The sequence below is a fragment of the Chrysoperla carnea genome, chromosome 1 (genome assembly GCF_905475395.1).
Source record: "Chrysoperla carnea chromosome 1, inChrCarn1.1, whole genome shotgun sequence".
NCBI lineage: Eukaryota > Metazoa > Arthropoda > Insecta > Neuroptera > Chrysopidae > Chrysoperla > Chrysoperla carnea.
Window position 1 is genome coordinate 51,204,714 of NC_058337.1, and position 20,994 is coordinate 51,225,707.

The 20,994-nt window shown below is 30.4% G+C and overlaps 1 protein-coding gene across 5 annotated transcripts in view; it reads left to right on the top strand.

The window, feature by feature from the left end:
• Positions 1 to 20,994, top strand: part of LOC123305109 (insulin-like growth factor 2 mRNA-binding protein 1) — a 76,129-nt gene that overhangs the window by 34,413 nt on the left and 20,722 nt on the right. Inside the window, exon 2 of one of the 5 annotated variants that reach the window (XM_044886729.1) lies at positions 11,859 to 11,882. The exons of the other annotated variants lie outside the window; for them this stretch is intronic. Within the exon in view, the coding sequence (XP_044742664.1) occupies positions 11,859 to 11,882 (24 nt within the window). The remainder of the gene's footprint in view (positions 1 to 11,858; positions 11,883 to 20,994) is intronic. 5 annotated transcript variants of the gene reach the window in all.

Genomic DNA, 20,994 nt, shown 5'->3' on the forward strand with positions numbered 1-20,994 from the left:
CTGCACGGAGTGACACACACACGCCCATGTATACACTGCCCTTGTGCCTGCAGCTAATGACACACATGCTCCGGCTTTCTTGTACAGTAACTTACAACAAAACTATTCAAATGAATTGATGAACTGTCTTATGGCCCACTATTTTAATGAGTCAGTCATACTATAGACCTTTTTTTTTATATTTAAAACTATTTATGACTTTCATATTGACTGCTTACTGTCATTAGTGACTTTTCCAATAAGCTTTGCTCTATAGTTCTTAATCCGAGCACCTTTTCTACAAGCTGTAAATAACTTGCTAATTTTGTGTGAGAAGCTTCAGTTTACCGATACGTGCGACTTCTACAAAAATTCTTGAAAAGGGGATGTTCTCAGTCACTGGGAACTCTCACCCACAAACTTAATTTTAACGTATATTACTAAGCTAATTAAATTAGGTGACTTCTTGAGCACAGTTAAGAAAGTTGGTGGGACACTTGACTGGACACTGTCGATTGTTTGTCGGTTAGATCACTGGTACTGTCGATCAGTACCAGTGCTCTAACCTTTAGCTGTAAAGTTCTTAGTACAATTGAGAAGCCAGGTGGAATAAGAGTGTAATTGTATTAACGCCATTTTTGCTCCGATTGGTTTTGTTAAATTCTTGATTTTTTGTCAACCTTTTTCAGAGCTTAAAGCTCAGGGTTCATATAAAATTTTTTGTCAAATGTCTTAGCTGTTTGTTATCGAGTATCTAATAAAAACCATATTCAAAAATTAAAAATAATTTTGAGAATAGATTTTGAGCAAACGGGGGCTAAGATACATATTAAAACGAATAACTTATGCCCTATGTCATGGGTGGAGAACTTTTAGGTACCTACGTGCCATTTTTTCTAAAGAATTATTTAATGAGGACCATAGGCGTGTCATCAAATAACTTTGACTTCGTGATTATTGGGAAAATAATAACACTAAACACTATTAACATAAAACTATTATGCTATGCGTAAACAACACATGTGACTATATTAATAACAAACGAGCGAACTTATAACATAGAGAACTTTGTGATTTGGTAGTGTGCCCAAAATATCTAGTCGCCATCTCTACCCTATGTAATAGAATTTCCAGGTATAGACACACATTTTTTTGATGCATCACAATCATAAAATTGATTTTACTTATGTATTGGTAATTTATGAAGAAACGTTTAGAAAAAAAAGTCTAGCTGTGGTTCTTAGCTGACTGTAATTGTATTTTAGCTAGCCAATATAAACATTCTTTAAACTTTAAAATTCATTCAAGTTTTTAAAAACGTTGATACTATATGTATGTGTAAGCGCATGTTATTGTAGTCTGCAGAGTGCAGAGCACTAGCTCTCATGAAGATGGTCGATACTATGGTTATAGTATGTCGAATGTTTGTTGTCTGTATGTATTCTATGAATGTGCATCATCATCACATGTTGTTGACCTTAACATTATCAATTTGTAATTATTGTTATGTCTATTTAACCAATACAACGCAACAATTTCTGTGCATGTGTTTACGTTTGGAATGTTTACTAATTCTTCTTGTAAAGTAGTGGGTTTATATTGTTTGTGATAGTGTGTAGTACATTATTTTTACTATGTTTTAATAAAATCAATTGGATTTCTCCTCCAGTTTTATTCTGTTAGTACAGTCATGCAAGATTTTTAAATCGCATTTTTTGGGGAAAGTCCGACTTTTCGGTTACGGTAGCTAACCCTTGGGGGAAGACCGTCATCTTGGCTTAAAGAGATGAGTTTGTTTGCAATAACTCCTACACTATTGATTTTAGCAAAAAAAGTACCGAAATAATTTTTGTAGAGAATAAAATTAGGAAATAAAAAGGTCCTATGCATTTCTTGGCACATACTAAACAATATACTGGAAAGTTAGTGTAGAATGTGAAACAAATAATTTTGAAATTTTACGATGCTCACATTGCAATAATTCCGTAACAGCAACATATATATGGGTATTTTATAGGCGCATACGCGGTTTTGAAAGAGCTTTTTATGCGCTTTGTGCGGATCTTTGGCGACCTCTGGCGCAAGAATAACGAGTCATAATAAACATTTGTTTAGACAAATGTTATTGCTTTTTATATGCTGTAACTTTCATTAATACTTTTTTTTTTCGCCGAAAATGCTTAAATCGCAAAAAAGAAAATTATTTCTCTTAAATTTTGCACAAACCTTTCAGTAGATTGTTTGATATGTGACGCAAAAAACGCATGGAACTTTTTTTTTGTAGAGCATGTTATTCTTTACAAAAATGTTTTCGGCACTTTTTCCCTAAAATCAATAGTGTAGCAGTTATTGAAAAAAAACTCACCCCTACAAAACAAAATGGCGGTACCGCAAAGGGTAGCATTCCGTCCTTTCAAATTTAAACTTATCTTTGACAATCCTAACCGTAACAAAAAGTAGGATCTCTATGGGGACACTCAATAATGACGTCAGTTTTAAAGTATCTTCGTCTTTGTTTAATTAGTAGTTTTAAACGTTCGTTTGTTGCATACTACTATAGATTTAAAAAAAAAAAAAAAAAAAAAACCAACTTCAATTTTCTGTTCGAGCAGTGAGAATTCTTCTCCTGAAGTAATAAAAAAATTTAGTCATCATCCCCAATCCATCAGATTGTCAAAAACACCCTTCACCCGTCTCAAAAAAGTGATGGGCTGACGAAGTAGAAAAATCTGATTCCGTGGGTCAAAAACCTTAAGAAATTATCTACATGTTGAGTATACCTTTCAGTGTTCATAGAACCCATTCCAGCGTCTGCACTAAACATTCCAATCGTGCTTGCATGTATATAAATGTGCTGTTGAATGTTCAATTATTACCACACGGTCTCTAGTGGTAAATGGAATCAAGGTATTACTATAAAATTGCGCGTCTACTACGTGCTTTTGCATTTATAGTAGCAAGCTTGAATCATTTCACCCACAAATTCCACCGTGCAAAGTGCTCTATCGATTATAGGTGGATAATTTTATACTTTTCGTTCGGTTAAGCAATCAATTTGAAAGTGATAAGCAAGCTTAAATTGTAAAATATAGCAGTGGTATCGTAGCTCTTTTTACTTTCTTTTGTTCGTAGTGTCTGCTTGTCTAATGAAAGAACTTCGGATCGATTTTTAACTCTTTTCCTGTGATCCAATTGAGCTGAAATTGGAACTGGCTCGAAAAAAATTTTTTTTTTTAAATTTATTATAATAATAACTTGGTTTTTAGGGATTATTTTTTTAAGCCACCGATTGTTGCATGGCAAAATGGTTTCAATTTGTGAATCAAATTGTGAGGTAATCCATCGAAACTTTTTCTTGTCGCAAAACTGAAGTTTGTTTTCTATCTCTTTTCTGTAAAAACGGCAATAAGAAGCTAGTGAAACTCACAAAAGGAATTTTGAATACCCTCTCCCTTCATAATCAAAGATTTTGAGTTTCAAAGTACCAAGAATTTGAAAATGCAAAAACTTTTCTTCTGCGTGCACCTTACGCTGAACTATCTCGATCTTTTACATGGACTTATACATGAAATAGAGCAACATATTAGACTAATTTTATATGAAACTGATTCCCTTCGGTTTTTTCATTTTATTAAATCTTATATTCGGCAACATTCAATGATTCAATTTTGTTTTTTGAGGACGCAAGAGATTTTTCCCGAAACTATAAAAGATTTAATGTTTCTCATAATTGGCGGTATAAAATACAGTAACCAAATATGATGGGGTCTCGTAGAGTTAGTTTGGCAAACCAAAAAATTTTCCAGAAACAAAATGGCTGGTAGGCGAAGTATTGAAAAACAGATTTCATACTTTCGTTTTCGAAACTCGAATCTGGATAAAAACAAGTTTTAAGCAAAAATTGTAAACGTTTAAAATCATCGATTAGTTATATTAGTGAATTAGCTGCGAACTACCCTCCTTGCTGGCCAACATCCCCACTTTCACCCGCTCCTCCCATATCTCCTTGTGTACGAGTTACTGTTTTGTAATGTCATGCTCTTTTATTTGATACCTCACTTGGTATATTTGAAAATATTCGATTATTCATCCCCAATTTGTCGCTACACTTTTACACTCTTTTCCGCCTCCCCCGAAGGTTAAAAATAGACAAAAACAATCCTTGAAGCTGGATGCATATCTTATCAATATTTGAGCTTAATCGATGCACAACTTTTTAAGTTTTTGAAGCACATCCCTTTCACCCTCTATTTCAACCCCTTACTCTACTATATTATGCATGTATTATACATAAAAACGTTCGTCTTGAATCACTATCTAAAACCGCATCAAAATCCAATGCGTAGTTTTAAAGATCTAAGCATACATATGGACATTATAGGTATTAGGTATAGACAGCGGGAAGCTACTTTGTTGTATACTATGTATTGATATCGCATCGAAATGTATTCTTGTGCAAACGTAAGATAGAACAATTTGATTGAGACGTCTTATTATTTTAGTCATTAGTTGGTATGAAACAGAATGCAATTTTCTACACAAAATATAATAAATATTTGTTGAACTGCTCTCCGTTTTTAGTAAAATAATTTCATGAATTTTAAATCTGCATTTTTTCAATAACCGTTAATTTTTGAAACGCCTCCTCCCCCTCCAACACTTATGTAGTTAAAATTATTGCACAAATCTTTAATATAATAACTTGTGCGCTACTGTGCGTTCATATCAGATTTTAAATATATTACGCCACTGATTAAACTCATCAAGATATTTGTTATGTCTACACAATTGAAAATGCTGCAAATATATTATTGAACATAATTCCGTAAACGTTATTCCCATAAAAATATTTTAACACAATAAAATGTTTATAAAAATATGTAGCATAACAACGAAAATAAATAATATTGAATTTCGTTAATTCAGACAAATAAAAAAAAATTATTACTTGTATAATATTTTTTGATCTCTTGTTTCTGCTTACGTTAGCAACAATGTTATCTTGGTGATAAGTTAAGCCCAGAATTAGAGCTCCAGTTATTCTAGAAATCTAATAAAAGTTGAGATTAAAACAAATAACTTGTATCCCCTAATGGGACAAAGTTGATAAATTTTCAAAACGAATCATATTTGACAATTTCTATGAATAAATTTGAGCAACAAAAATTTATTGAGCTTATTTGCTATAAAAGTGTGTAATTGATCAAATATAGATATCCCAACTGAGTAACAGTTAACAAACTCGGTGGAGCCAATGTGATATTGAGAAAGTCATGTGAAAGTCGAGGTTTGCAAGGAGGATCTAACATTTTTAACTTTAATATAAGACCGACCATCTCACGTTCTACAAAAATGCGTATTTCTATTTCATTCGATTTTGACAATGTAATTTTTTAGGGTCTTAGCAACGAAAATTCTTTTGAGCGTGAATCGAACAAAATAATTTCTTAATATTACCTCAAATGCTTCTGGCTTGTTGCAAATGGTTCGAAAAAATATAATCTCGCTACCTTTTTACCTATTACTATTAGTACATACAAAGTACAGCATTTAATTAGCTTCATAAATTTATAAAATTATTGATTAATAAATTTAAGTTTCGATAAAATACTGATAATCAATTTCGTAATTATAAACTAAAACAAATAAATTAGTTTTTAACAAGATAATTGCCAGCGTCTAAAAATAGACATTCGATAAGAGTATGACACCTTGATTAATTGGGGTAATTCTACAAACATTTCGCCGTCTAGCTAAAATATTCCAGCTAAAATATAAAGAATGATCTGTCTCCTATGTAATATTTATTTGTATCTAGTACAATAAAACTAAATATCTAAAAGGAAAAGTGTTGCATCTTTGAAATTTTCCACAGTTGTTTATTAGGTTGTAAAAACTACTAAAAATTGGCCCGCAGGGGGGAAATAATAACTTTCTTTTTAAGGGGGTTGTTGGAGGTTTTAATCAGTTTTTAACAAATTAGAAAAAAACTATCAAATTCAAAAAAAAGTTCAAATAAAAGAGAATTAATTGCTGATTTAATTGTGCACATTTTTTGTTTTTTTTTATCGACTTTCTAGCATCAAAATTTAATACCAGTTGAATTCTCAGAATCTTGATAAGATACTTACTTGCGAAATAAATAAATAAAATAGTAGAACTTCGCAACCAGAATGTAAAAAAAATGTCGGAGCAAAATCAGAAGAATATTTCCGTCCTTAATTTGTAGAACAACCCATTTAATAATTCGTATAGTATTATATTATTTTAAAGGTAATTGAATATCCTACGATTGTCAAATTATGAGTTATAATAAACTTATGCATAATGTATTCATATGCATGGAAAGTTCCAAATTGTTTAACTAGAATAGATTCCAATTAACAAGCCTTGATTTAAATGGTATTTATTTACAAAAAATATATAGACTACTCCGATCTAATTACTCATATTTATTTGCAACAAAATATTTTAATTCGCTTATATTATATATCGGGTTTTTAACTACGTAACTGTCTGTCTTCAATATATCAGCAAAATTGAAATTAATAATTTAAACAATTAGTCAAATATTTGAAAATATTTTATAATATGTAGCTTCTATTATTGTAAGAACTTACTAATCCAATCATTTTACGATAAAAAATGTCTATTCTGCGAAAAAAAAATGTCGAAAAAATCTTTACCCTTCAATTGGTCAGAAAATAATCAAATGTTTGAATGTATGAAATTGTGTATGTTAACAAAATAACGTTATGGAGTTAGCACGGCACGCGCGTATGAAAAACCGTTTCGGCATAAATTCTTTTTACCCGATAACGGCGAGGGTTATGTGTTTAACAGGTATGCATGTACGTATGTGAATATGTATGTATATAAGTACTCTGATAACTTCTAAACTACTTATCATATTTTGATAAATGAGATATCATTGATCGACCACTGATTAAAGACTTAAAAAATTATATATAATTTATTACGACAGTAAATAAATTTGAAATGAAATACTGTTCAATTGATAAATGGAAACGAACCTGGTCCAAATCCTGTTTTAATTAATAATAATCCTCCGTCTCTCTGACATATACGCCTATAACAGAAGCCACCCGTAGACAAACGATCAAAGTCTTAACGCCTTAGACCACTCGGCCACTTAGACCCTTCCTGTTTTAATTAGTACGGATTATTATCGCTTTTTGTCGATTTAAGTATTGCCATCTGGTAGTCCAAACTAGAACTACTGAAAACGGGTCCACTTTTTGTTTCAATTAGTACGAATTATTATCGCCAGTTGGCGGAGTGCAACTCCCAGCTATCAATAGACACATGTTTTCTCCATGGTACTTCGATTTACGTACAGTCTTACATTATTTGTAATTACTCCAGTCATTTTAGGATTTCACCTCGGAATCTAACGGAATAAGCTGAATTTTTCTACAAACTTTAATTTTGATAGTAAAAGTATCGTCACATAAGTTCGCGCGTGCGCGTCCTTAGATATTCAAGGTCAAAGGTTGCGAAAATCAGTTTTTTGTGAATATCTCTTTTCTTTTTCTTTTAATCGTATTAATTACTATAAAAGTTGTAGAATATAAAGGCTTCAAGACAAAATTTGTAGCAAATTTTATCCTCTCCTACTTTTATAGTATATGTCAATACGATTGAAGGCAAAAGAAACGGGATATTCAAAACTCGTGCTCAAAAGTGGTATGGAAAGGGTAACGGCTTTTTTGGGGAAAAAGTAACCGTTTTTTAGGAAACTTGATGAATTACGAAATTGATCTCTAACATTTTTGTAAAAAGTAAAACTACCTAGTTAGAAAGATATTCTATAAAACTCTTTTTTGTGATCTTTCACCTCGCGTATAATTATTATTCAGAATTATCTCGAAGTTTTTTTCGTACGAAAAATAGAAAAAACAAGAAATCAAAATTAAAAAAATTCAATACATTTAAAATAAGATTTAAATATTGTTGCTAGTTGCTTTCATTTTTTGTTATATTTCTCAATACGAGTGACAGATAGACGGACAGATAGACAGACTTATGCAGAATAAGCAACCAACCAAAAATGTGTATTTACAATGAGCGAACGTAAGTTTGCGAATACCATGGTGCGTCGTATAATATGTGTGTAGGTAGGAATATCGTATATATGTACTCTATAGTGCAGCATGTATCGGCGCAAGTGTGCGGAAAATTATCCAAAATTTTCTTGTGGGTGTTCTTAAGGCCTTAATGAAGTATACGAAAGTAAGGTCTCTCTCTCCATCTTCTTCTGATCAACTCTATTTCTAAACTCAAAAGTTCTCAAAGTTTCTTGCCTAAATTAATATGTTGTATGTAATGTAGAGGCAATAATAAATTCAAGATCACGGCAAATGACCGGGTCATTCTCAAAAATAATAAAAAGAACTCAAAAATTTTGACCTTATTTCAGTTTTTATCGATGTTAAGCCGGCTTTTTCATCAAAGAATGTCTCTTGGTTGAGGGAGATCACTTCGGAGTCCCCTGGGATCTCAAGAGAGCCAACTGAGAGGAAGAAATACCAACTCTTCAGAAACTTGAACGGTACTGAAGATGATGAAATTTTGCTTAGTTGCTAAATTATATTGAAATAAAAACATATGTATTACATCAATTTTGATAATGTAATGATTTTAATCAAACTTTGTCCTTTTAAATGAACCTAGTTGGTCCAAAACGTCGTATTTTGAAATGTCAACAGGGTTCACAAGAGTATCCAGACGGACACCGACAAATCTTCGTTTATTTCGCCGTCGTATGGTATGTCATCTGTGGAAGAGTAATCGTGTTACTTGAAAAATTGGCTAAATTTTGAAAAACTGTATCTCCGAAACTGTCGGTCTTATAAAAACTGTTCTGACCTCAAATTGTTGCCAAGGACACCGGAGGACACAATACATTGATTTTTAGTTTCAGTTAAAATTTTTCAAAAATTATGAATTAAGGTAGTTATGATCATGCTGATCAAAAGTCTGCCTATAAAAGTTTTGAGCCTTTAAATTAAACATTGTGGCCATGCTCATACATCCTTAAGAAGATACATGGAAAAAATTTTCGTCCAAAAATTAAGTGAATTTTTCGCCGCTGTATGCTGCACTACTTTGAGAATTTTATTATATTATGTGTATATATGTTGGTTGGGTGCGTATTGATTTTTTTGGAGAGGTACCCTCTCATCCCTATATTTTAATTTTAGTGACTAAGGCCTTGAATTTTGTATGTGGTCCTCTCTCGTCGATCTAGGCTGGTTCGCTTTTACTTGTTTTATTCCACTGTTTGCTTGCTATAGCAGCAGTAAACACAACTCACTACTGATTGTAGTATTTTATAATTCTAGTACACCGTTTAACTTCTATTCAAGAATATATTAAAAAGGCACCCCTATCTGCTTTTGTAAGGTTAGCCAAAAAATGAAAATATTTTACTTGTTGCTTTCTTCATACTTTTAAACTTTTTAATATTTTATTACAAAATAAAATTTTTTGAAAGTTTAAAGCTCAATATTAAAACAAAAATTTCTGCTCCAAGAAATTTTCCTTGCCACAAGTGATTTTTTTCTCGCTGCAAGTTTTTTTTTTCTTTTAAATTCTTCTTTCAAGAATAAATATTCTTCAAGCAAATATTTTTTTAATTTAATTTTTCCTGTACACTGAAAAAAAAATTATTAATATCAACCGATATGAAGTTGTCTCAACCTCATCGCGAGATCAAATATGGCGAATGGGGCGACGAATGTGATACAACTACCGTACTATTATTTGCGGTTTTGGAAACACCAATTTCTCCCCTTAATGAAAAAAAAAAAAAAAAAATTAATAAAAATTGCTACAGAAAAACAAATATTGTTGAAGTGTAATTGGCTGTAAAAATTTTATGATTTGAATAGTTATTATAATATTGATTATATTATCTAAAATATTATTAATATTTATCAACTCACTATTAAACTATTTGAATCTTCTTTGATACGGTACGAAAAATTATTTGTTTAAATATTTAAAATTTGTTTATATAGAAGACTCATGTAAAAATTGATTGAGAATTTAAAATTTATTTTTTGTAATAAAAAAACAATTCAAAAAGATGACAGTAACATGAAAATATTTTACACAATTATTTTCCTCTAGCAATCGAAGACCAAAATTAGCTATTCTCAAATTGAATAATTTTTTACGTTTCTATTTTACTCATTTGTCACAAGAATTGCCTATATAATCTTCAAAGTAGAAAAAAGGGATTTGTTTATATTCTATTTAGCAGAGATCCGTAAGGTGTAAATATGTTAAAAGCTCTGAATCCAGAGATAGTCAATGAATCTTTATAAAAACTGTTCGACTGCATTGTTTAAAGCTTACTTAAAGAAGTTAACAACAAAAATTTGTGCGATCTTACCCAGAGCAAGATTTCTTGAAATCGATAGAAGGATGAATTCTAAGCAAAAAAAGTCAGTTGTATATTTCGAAAAATCAATACTTTCCGAGTTATTGGCGATTGAAATTCGGAGTATTTAACGTCAATTAACTGAAAAAATTGTAGTTTTTTTGAGAACCCTTTACTCGCATAGCTAAGAACACTCCATTAAATTACCTTTCAAACAAAACCAAAAAAATCAATCGGTTCATCCGTTTAGGCGCTACGATGCCACAAACAGACAGACACATACATATAGCGGTCAAACTTATAACACCACTTTTTTTAGTTCGGGGATAGATGTTCTCATGACTGCATTTTTCTTTATTATTAGCGGAGTTGCAAATCACTTCATTCATCCGCAAATAATTACGATAATTTGTAGGCTCTACTCTATCTCTTTGTAAGCCAATCTTTACACCCAAATTTACGTTTTCGGTTCTTTTTACAAAACATGACCACTAACAAACCGAATAAAGCGATCGCGTCGTTGTCTTGTTTGGCTCGCTATCTCTCAACTAAGTTAAAACCTTCCGATTTACGCCTGACAGGTGCCCTGAAACATGTATACTAGTAAATTTTGAAATTTTAAATAGTGCGTTTGAATTTATCTTTATATATTGGAAGAATTTTTCTCGATAAAACCTATTATTCGAATTTCAACCGTATGTGAAGTTAAAAAAGGCACCCTATAGCATTTGCATGATTTAAAAAGGAAAACAAGATATTGTTAAAATAGCGTGACTAACAGTTACTTTTACTACTGTAGTATATCAACCAGATAATAATTTGAGTAATCGAAGAGATTAACTGGTATTATTTATTTAGTACTAAATAGCATTTTTGAAAAATAAATCATAAATATTTTCCAATAATAGTTACTGCTAAAGTTTACATAAAATATTGAATAATTTAACGGCTAAGAAATCTGTTGTAGACGCCACACAACCTCTATATATTTCGTTTAAAAGAACAGATTCTCAGATCAGCATTTGTATTACAAAATTTAGTTTTCGAGTCTTCGATTCAATAACATTGTTAATTTTTATTGTTAAAGAAAATTATTTCTAAACTTAACAAGAGTTAACAAGAGTAAGAGTAAGTTTTCGCCAAAGATATTGAAAAGATAAAATAGATCGACAATGCTGTTGTGAAAAACGGATATAGTGTGTTGATCACCATACTCTTACCATTCTATATGTTTATAAAACTAAACGATGAAGTAATAGAGTGTTATATTATGATAGATTTTTAGACAACAGAATAACTTTTGAAACTTGATCCTATAGGTAGTGTATTGTATGTAATTTCTGTGGCTCTGGTACAAAAGTTTTCTTGATTTTCACGCCATAGAAGGGTAAAAGTGCACGTAAGAAATGTGTAACAATGTTGGTATGGATCTGACGCCCATACTGTAATGACCATAGAATATTATACATAGAGAACGGGAGGGATCTGCTAGCCTGTAAGTGGTTGCGATATTATGAATGAGAGAGAAGACTACCAGTAGGTTCCCCTGCGTCCTTGTCTAATACATATACATATACTTATTATATGTATTAGTTAGTAAGTTTGGCTATGGCAAGAACACAGAGGAGCTCGCGAACAGTCTTCTCTCTCATTCATCATATCGCAAGTTTAGAGACATGGCGTTCTCCAGTTTAATATTGATAATGACTTGTCCGCCATAAGTATTGCTAATGTTACTATTCCCTCAATACAGTACACAGTATGGCGTTCACAACGATACTGTCATAGTGACATCCGCAAAAAATTTCTTACCGCGTAGTTTTTTAGTGTATCCATTATAGTTTACATCCCTCTTTTCACCAGCTTCACGAGCCTAAAGACTTTGGACTGCGTGTTGATATACCAGTCAAATAGTCAGTTATTCTTTTATATTTACAGAAATGCAATTCTAAGAAGAAATTTCATTGACGATAATCTAAACCAATGTACACTTTTAATATCTGGCAAGCAGTCAGTTATTCCTTTATATTTATAGAAATGCAATTCTAAGAAGAAATTTCATTGACGATTTTTTAAACCAAAGTACACTTTTAGGTCAAAATAAACGCAAATGTTAAACCATTCTAAGTGATATTACTATAATAGTGCATGTAATTCACATATAATGTTATAGCTAAACATTTAGAATGGTAAAAACATGCGCAGTCGGGTAAAAATGGAGGAAATTTTTTTTTAATTTAATTTAATTTTTAGTGACTGGTAAAAATGGCACGATTTTCGAAAGATGTTACAGAATCCATGTAATTTGACATCGGATTCGTAATCAGCAACCAAAAATACTACCTAGAGCACATTTTAGATGATAAAAACTTAATTTGCCGTTTTTGTGCCAAAAACTCCAAATTGGGCCACATTTGCCCCCCGCTAGAGTTTTATGTTTCTCTATGACTAGGTTAAGGTTCCTTAGAGAATGGTTACTCTTTAGAGTAACTCAGCTCTGCAGATAGAAGCAGATACTCTCAAGGAGTATCATCCATCACACTTCGGAACATACCTCTCTTGCTAAAAGTCACTCAGAGCACAACAAAGTCAAAGTCTGTCCAGCAGTGCTATAAACACTACAAAAAGTTTCATTAAAATCAGTGCTGTTTCCCAACTTTTCCAATGCCTCCCGACTTATTAATTGTACTATGAGTTTATCATTATTTATAAAGTTATTTACGTAGCACAAATTGCACGTTACGTAGTGTGTCTCATATATAGAGGTAAAATTAAATAACATGATTTTATAATATTTGAGTAAATAAAATTATCTATTTAGAGCTAAACATATTCAAGGCAATGATACTGGTATGTATTTACAGATTACAATGTTGTATAATATGGATATAATCCAGATATTATATTCATGGGATTCCAAAATCGTTCAATTCATCGCGTGTAGGCGGTGTTGTATAAGATACTTCTTTTTCAGTATCTAGATATAGATACAAAATGAAAATTCATCTAGATATAAAGTATCGAAATACAACTTTTGAGCTCAAAAATTTTAACAACGCTCTGAAAAAAACAAATTAGTTTAAAGGCAAAGAAAAGGAAAAATGAAAATAAACAGAGTTACGTCACTTTTACATTTATAACTGTTTTCAGTTAATGTAAATCTTTCAAATTGATGAAGGAAAGGTTTTTAAATAAAAACTGCACGTGACAGCAATTTTGATGTTACTTTAAATCCTATTTACTATCCATAAGCAAATTTTCGGCGAATTACTAAAAGGTTTGAGGTAAGAGCCAATTAATATCTTCCTTGCTTATGCTTACAGATACATCATCAATAATGTATCTAGATACAAACAAAAAGATACAAGGATAAAGTTAGCATTTCATAAATAACGAGCAATATTTCTCAGGCGATATTAAAAAAAAAAAGAAATGGAAGTACGAAGATGAAAAAGAACCATATGCTCAGCCATGTTCTTGGTTGTAACAAACCTACTGAAAAAGTAGAACGCCTTATATTTTAGGTTATTCTTTCTTTAATCCATGTCACGAATGAAAATATATTTCTCCAAATAATTCAATTCTGTGTTTTTAAGGGTTAAACATTTTAAAGTATCTAGATCAGGCATGGGTAAACGTGGCTTAGAGAAGTCCCTAGAGACTTTTGTATCTAAAATGCGAGTAAGACAGTGACAATCTAATCAGTGACAACCAAAAATACGAGTAAGCCAGAGAGACAACATTTTTTTTCTACCTATCTCATTACTATAAGAGAAATTGAGATAGGTAGAAGAGTCGTATACCCGTCTCGCTTCTTCCTCTATAAGCAATGCGGACTTGCATAAAGATACACGCAATAAAGTATATGGTACACAATAACCTTATAACAATGGTGACTTCGACTTAAAATAACTCGCCCATGCCTGTTATAAATGTTTATGTAAAGTACCGCTTAGTTTGTTTGACATGAATAGACGAACAGCTAGGTTGTAAATAGGGTCTGTTGCTTCGAGGAGTTAAAAAAACATTTAATAAATCTTGTCTTATCACGTGTGGATAAGTTTAAACTTATATTTATAGTAACGCTTTAATTTTACACGATGAGATTTTTCTCCAAATGACAGCTTGATTACGAAGCAAATGCATGTATTTTGGAGACTACTTACTTTTTCTGTATTATTTTATTTAAAATCTCATTACACACGTTTCCGTAACGAAAAGGAACTTTGTTTAACTTGACATCCCCTGTAGATCGATAAGAAATTTTATTAAACAATCATCATTATTTTTTGTAGTATCAATATCGCTTATTATCAATAACGCATTATCCATATGTATTTTGTTTATTAATGATAAAAGATGATTTATTTGTACATTCAATATTTCTAAACTAATAAGATTCCGGAATTTTATTATTAATACAAAAAATTATTCGACCTAAATATTTCTTTTCGATTTTTTTAGATGTGTCATTGAATTAAAAACGAATGTAATCAAAGTTGATTACCAGGAATATTTGAACAGTCTCTCATTAAAATTCCTTGTAAATAACGGGTACAGTAGTCTTTAACCTATGCTAAGTTAACCGGTGGTTCTGATTCTTCTTCGGCTGGTAACAAGTGTCAAAATGAGTTCTACCTGATACACGATCGGTTATAGCGATTTTAACAGTCGCACAAATTAACTCGAACTGACAACCATTGCTATTATCATCCCATGATATAGCATTATTTAAAGGATTCTTAACCCAAACGAATGAAGGTCAGATTCACTTTGATTAATAATTCAGCAGCCAATTAATTATTTATTAAAAACAAATCGAGATACAATGGTTTTGAGAATCAAAAAGATCTAAAACCTTGCCACGCCAAATATCTATGAAAAAGATACCTACTTAAAAAATATATATTTATCATGAATTATTTTTTTCAGATATTTTTATACATCTTCATTCTAGGATATGCTCTAAATTCATACAACTTCAAAATGCTAGATAACTTTAAAAAAATGAAAATTTCTCAATACACTTAAAGCCGAGAAAGCATCCTTTTCTAAATACAGAAAAAGTATTGTTGAAATTTCAGGAAAAAGGATATTATTATGAATATTTCAAAACGGCTGCCTAGAAAAATTGTAAATTTGCCACAGAAGGGTCCAAGCATGGGGCATCGCATAATGTTATTGTATTTGCAATAGTCAACGGTGCTAGATATTTTTAATTCATCGAAAGGGGGTGATGGCACTCCCATATTTCTACCGCAAGTTTCCTTAATATGTAACCATAATACTTAAACCATGAATCTCTTATTATCAAATATTCAAAATTAACGTTAAATCCCGACGTTATCTACAATTGGATGAAAACCTGCTGTTACAACTTGCACCACCTTGTATAAATGATAGCCACCTGAAACACTCAGTACATACATTGAAGTGTGATGATTTTTTGATGGAGTTTGTTGTTTGGTGCCAACGTATAATATTTAATGTTTATTTAACATGTTTTGTTAGAATATCTTTGGAAATTCAATATTATCAGCATAATATTTTATTTATCTGACGCGACATATAGTTTTCATAGCGTCGTCCTCATGATAAAATTTTATTATTGAATTTCGTAGTATTTAATGATGTTTGTGGAATATTTAATAAAATTAAATCTTTTTATAATTTTTAATAATTTAAATTCACCTGTTTGATCCAATACAAATAAATTATAAATTAGGTCTCGCTAAGCGATCATTAACTGAGTGGACACTTTCTGGAAACAAATTCAGGCGTAGTTGTGGAAAGTCGTAAAAAATGTGCCAAATATTGTAGTAATTATTTGGACTAGAAATATATTTTATACTATTTCACGTAATCAATCCTTGTCCCTAAAGTCGAAAAGTACCAAATAGAATTTTTGACAAAATTAAGTAGTTTTCGAGATATTCACAACGAGGTTTATAAAACCGAATTTTTGTTTTTCAAAATCTAAAATCTATGGGTCTCCATTATTTGTTTTGATTTATACACGGTGTTCTGTTATTGACTGCAGATCGTTGGCCTACAGAATAAGCTCATAAAGATGAAGGAAAAAGTTATTTACCAATATTGGATCTGATACCTAATTTGGGCGCTACAAGTATGACAAAAATTGATTTTAGATTTTGAAAAAATTGTTCCTACTAATGCCTATTTCTCACTAACCAGACAAACAAAAACAAAACAAAAACTTGTGTCGAAAAAAACAAAACTGCATTAGGTGGAAAACCGGCATTAATTATAGAAGAATTTTCAAATTGAAAAGAATGTATGAAACAAATTCGATTTATTTATTTTTTTATTTTTGCGAAAAATATTATATTTTGATAAAAAGTTTTAATATAATTGATGCCTAAAACGAATTCGACTAAAAACCAGTAATTTAAAAGATGTAAATTTTTTTTACACACTTTACAGTTTTTATTTCATATTTGTTTAAATAATTTAAGATAATTCAAAAATATTTTTATTTAAAAAAGTTGCTTTTATTTTTGGGAGGAAATTTATGTTTGGATTTTTAAATAAATATTTTATTAAATGATAAAAAAAAGTATTTTAGTTCACTGACCTGATAAAAAAAATAACCTAGAAAAAATGATGAAATTATTCAATATAATTATTTTTTATACAATTTTATTTTGTGATTTTTCATGTTCTGATAATTTATTTGGGCTTTGTATGACCTCTTTCAGCATATCTTTAAGGGTCCTAAGCTCCCAGAGAACACTCAAATAATTTCAGGTTCGAATTTATTAAATTTTCGAAAAATATTAATTAAGAAAAGAAGAAAACCAAAAATTGCATCTCTTTATAAAAATTATTATATTATTGTTTTTAAAATACCGGGTGTATCAGAATAAGTGGTAATGGGATACCTATGTCAAAACAAGCATTTTAGTATAATAAGCATGTGCCTGGAAGTCTTTCGAAGCTACAGATCTCAGAAATTTTTAGATTTTTGTACTGAGTCTGTTTCATTTTCAAAAAAAATATTTCGGTTTTTTAAAAAATTCATTAATTTGTTTTTTTATTATGATCATTTTTACACCTTTTATATAGAAAATATATAACTAAATTTTATCCCAAGTTTGTAACGCTTAAAAATATTGATGCTAAGAACAAAATTTTAGTAAAAGTGTTCGTAAAATCACTTCTTTAGTCCGTTTCCGGCTGCCCTTTCGTAAAATGATGGGTCAAAAGCTCCACTCATAATTTCAGAAATTATGGATTCGCATAATTCTTGTTAACCGAATCAAAAGTCTCCTAAATATAATAATTACACGCTTTGGGACTGTTTATTATGCTGTTTATTATTCGTTTGAAGGGAAAAATCACTGAAAATTAAGTACCTTTAAGAATAGGTTTTGGCATTTACGTTTATGGCAAGAAATTAAACAACGCTCATTTTCTTCTCCTTATGTCTCAAGGCGGGAATATCATTCCTTGTAAGACAATCGTAGGATAAAACTGACGCGTAGTTAATAATTCTTTTGCATTCTTAAGCGTTAAAACCCCTTAAACGTACGCGATAAATCTCTCTAAAATAAAATTATCGGTCGTGGAATGATGACATAATTGCAAATTAATTATCTGCTAATCTGACAGCTTAGCGATTTGATGCAACACATTCTTTGCAGTAGGACAGCGTGATGAAATGACATTAATGCAAGGAAGCAATTAACGGCGCACATTTTCTTTGGTGTATCTCGCAAAACAAGATTAATAAACAAATGACAGCTTATTCATGAAATGTCGCGACATATCACAATATGCCAGATTCTCAATTGGCCTTCGACATATATGATATTAATAATGCCTATTATGTTTTAATTATTCGCATTCGTATGATCGGCAAAATCCGGCAAAATTACAAACATCATATAGCAAAAGCAACTCAGTCAACTAAACTCAACTAACTAAAGAGTGGTGTATATGTGTATGATACTAACAAAAACTCACTAAGTTGTGCTGTAGTTCGCATTGAGCCATTGTATGGTTATGTTTTCTACATTTACGTCATATATTTTTATATGCAACAGTGAATGTGCAAAATAATTATTAATTTTGGCCGATAATCTTAAAATAACTCTTCATTCATAAAACAAACATTTTTATTTTAAAAATACACATAATTTTGTTTCTATGAAAAGTTCAACTCATAGTTTAATAATTAATAACTGAGTGTTTGAATGTTATTAAACTCATATTTTTAATAACTTAGTGCCGAGTGTTGTTATTGTACCTACATTGTAAGTTACTTCAACAACAACGTTGTCGGTCGTGCGGTGTTTATATGTGTATGTTAAACTGTTGGTTGATTCGGAGAAAAATAATATTAATATTGTATTTTTCATATAATTTGAATATTAAAATCTACGATTATTTGATTATTTCATTCTAAAAGTTCATCATCTTATTGTTGTGAACTTATTGTTCGAGTTCGTTATCAAAATCAATTGCATAGTTTAAGTTATCTTATTTCCATTTCATTCACAACAAATTTTGATGTATACGTAAATGTTCAATTTAATTGGAATGCAACCTTATCAAAGTTAAACAACACTTAAGTTCTTTTCCATTACTCTGTTCTTAAATTATTAATTCACACTAAATTGAATATGAAATATTATCACGATTGTTAAAAAGTAAAATCATATTTTACTTTTTAAGAAATAAACAATATGTTTTCAAATACGCATGCGTCTATAATCATGTGCACGTGTTAAATTTGGGTATTATATATATTAGGAATTACCAGACGGAAAACTTGTTGAAAAATTAACAATATCCATTTAAAATATGTAGAATTTACCATTAAAAACGCACAAACTTGAAATTAAATTTAACAAGTGAAAACAACAATTGAAGGATTTAATTGTTGAAATACCATGTACCTACAGACAGTGCTGATTACGCAATCGTTTGTTTTTTTTTACGTTATATAAGTAAAGAAAAATGCCCATTCTTACAAAGTAATAAGAGAATTTCTCCTCTCACTTCCCTATTGGCTATAGTATTTACAAACACATACATAATATATGTTCTCAGTTTTTCGTAAATCGAATAGATTAAGCAACAAGTGAAAACATACAATTGACTGAATTAATTGTTAAAATATCATGTATAGACAGTGTTGATTACTCAATCGTTTGTTTTTCTTACGTAAAGAAAGATAGTCCCTCTTACACACAAAGTAATAAGAATATCTTTCTTCTCACTTTCTGAGTGGAAATAGCTATAAAAAACAAACACATACATGATATATGTAACGTATAAATTAAAAATATATACAATACGTTTATACATACTATACAGAGTGTTCTATAATTGACAAGAGAAAATTATACCAGTAAATTAAGCTTATAAAGACAAATGGAAAAGATTTTACCAAATTTCGATCCAATGCGTACTCTGATGTAATTGACCCAACACATTTAATCAAATATCAATAAAATTGTCCAATACAGAGTCACTTAGTTGTAGGAGGGACTACTTTGTGTATAAAGTGGCTATCTTCCTTTACTTACATGACGTAAAAAAAAAAACGATTGCATTATCAAAACTATCTATACATGGTATATCAACAATTAATTTAGTCAATTGTTTGTTTTCCAATCAAATCTATTCGATTTACGAAAAACTGTTACAAAACAAAAGATGTACTTCTAAAGGATTTAGTTTGTTCTACAACTAGCCGTTAACTGTGCCCGCTTCGATGAGTTATTTATTCAATTTCTTTAACATTGTCCTGTATTAAATCTCGATAACGCGATATTTCTAAAATTTGCACCTGCACGACGACGACAATTTCATATAAATTTATTACAAAAGTGTAATAATGATAAGAGGTTCATTAATTTCAAGTGTTCTATTTTGCAGTGATTAATTCATCGAGGATAGTTATTTTCGTCAAAAATGGAAGTACTGTTTACTTTTAATTTATTATTTAATAGTTATGTTATTTGTTGTTGTTCATTTGTGTTGTGATTGGCTAAAATAAATCAACACATTCTGGACAATGTTTCAATTAAATTAATTTCTTAGGAAATTTTATAAATTTTTGTGCCATTTGTTTTTTTTTTGCGAATTATCATGATGCCACGGTAGGTATTTTTAATCATTTCATTACATTTAATTATTTTTATAATAAGCTTATGGGCCGAATGACTTAAACAGAAAGAATGGAACTGCTAAATACTGTCTGCCCTCTGTCATAGTATAACTCTGTGTATTTTTTCTGGTTAAAGATAAAGTTAAACTATTAGATCGTTATCTTTTATAAAAAACAAACAACTTTTGTTCGAAACATTTTTTCATGTTTTAATAAATTCGATATAATTGGTTAAGTTTAATTTTTGGAAAATTCTTTCGAATTATGTTTTTTTTTTTTATACACAATAACATTGCTATAAGAATTTTCCTCTATCTTTTACCACTGGCAAACAGTTTTAAGCTTCCTGCGTTATGCAACACCTACTACAATCACAAAAAATTTCGAATTCCGCGTTAGGAACTTATTCAAATGACCTTTTGTATATGACAAACTAGCTGTGAACTACCCTTTTGCGGGGAGTGATCAC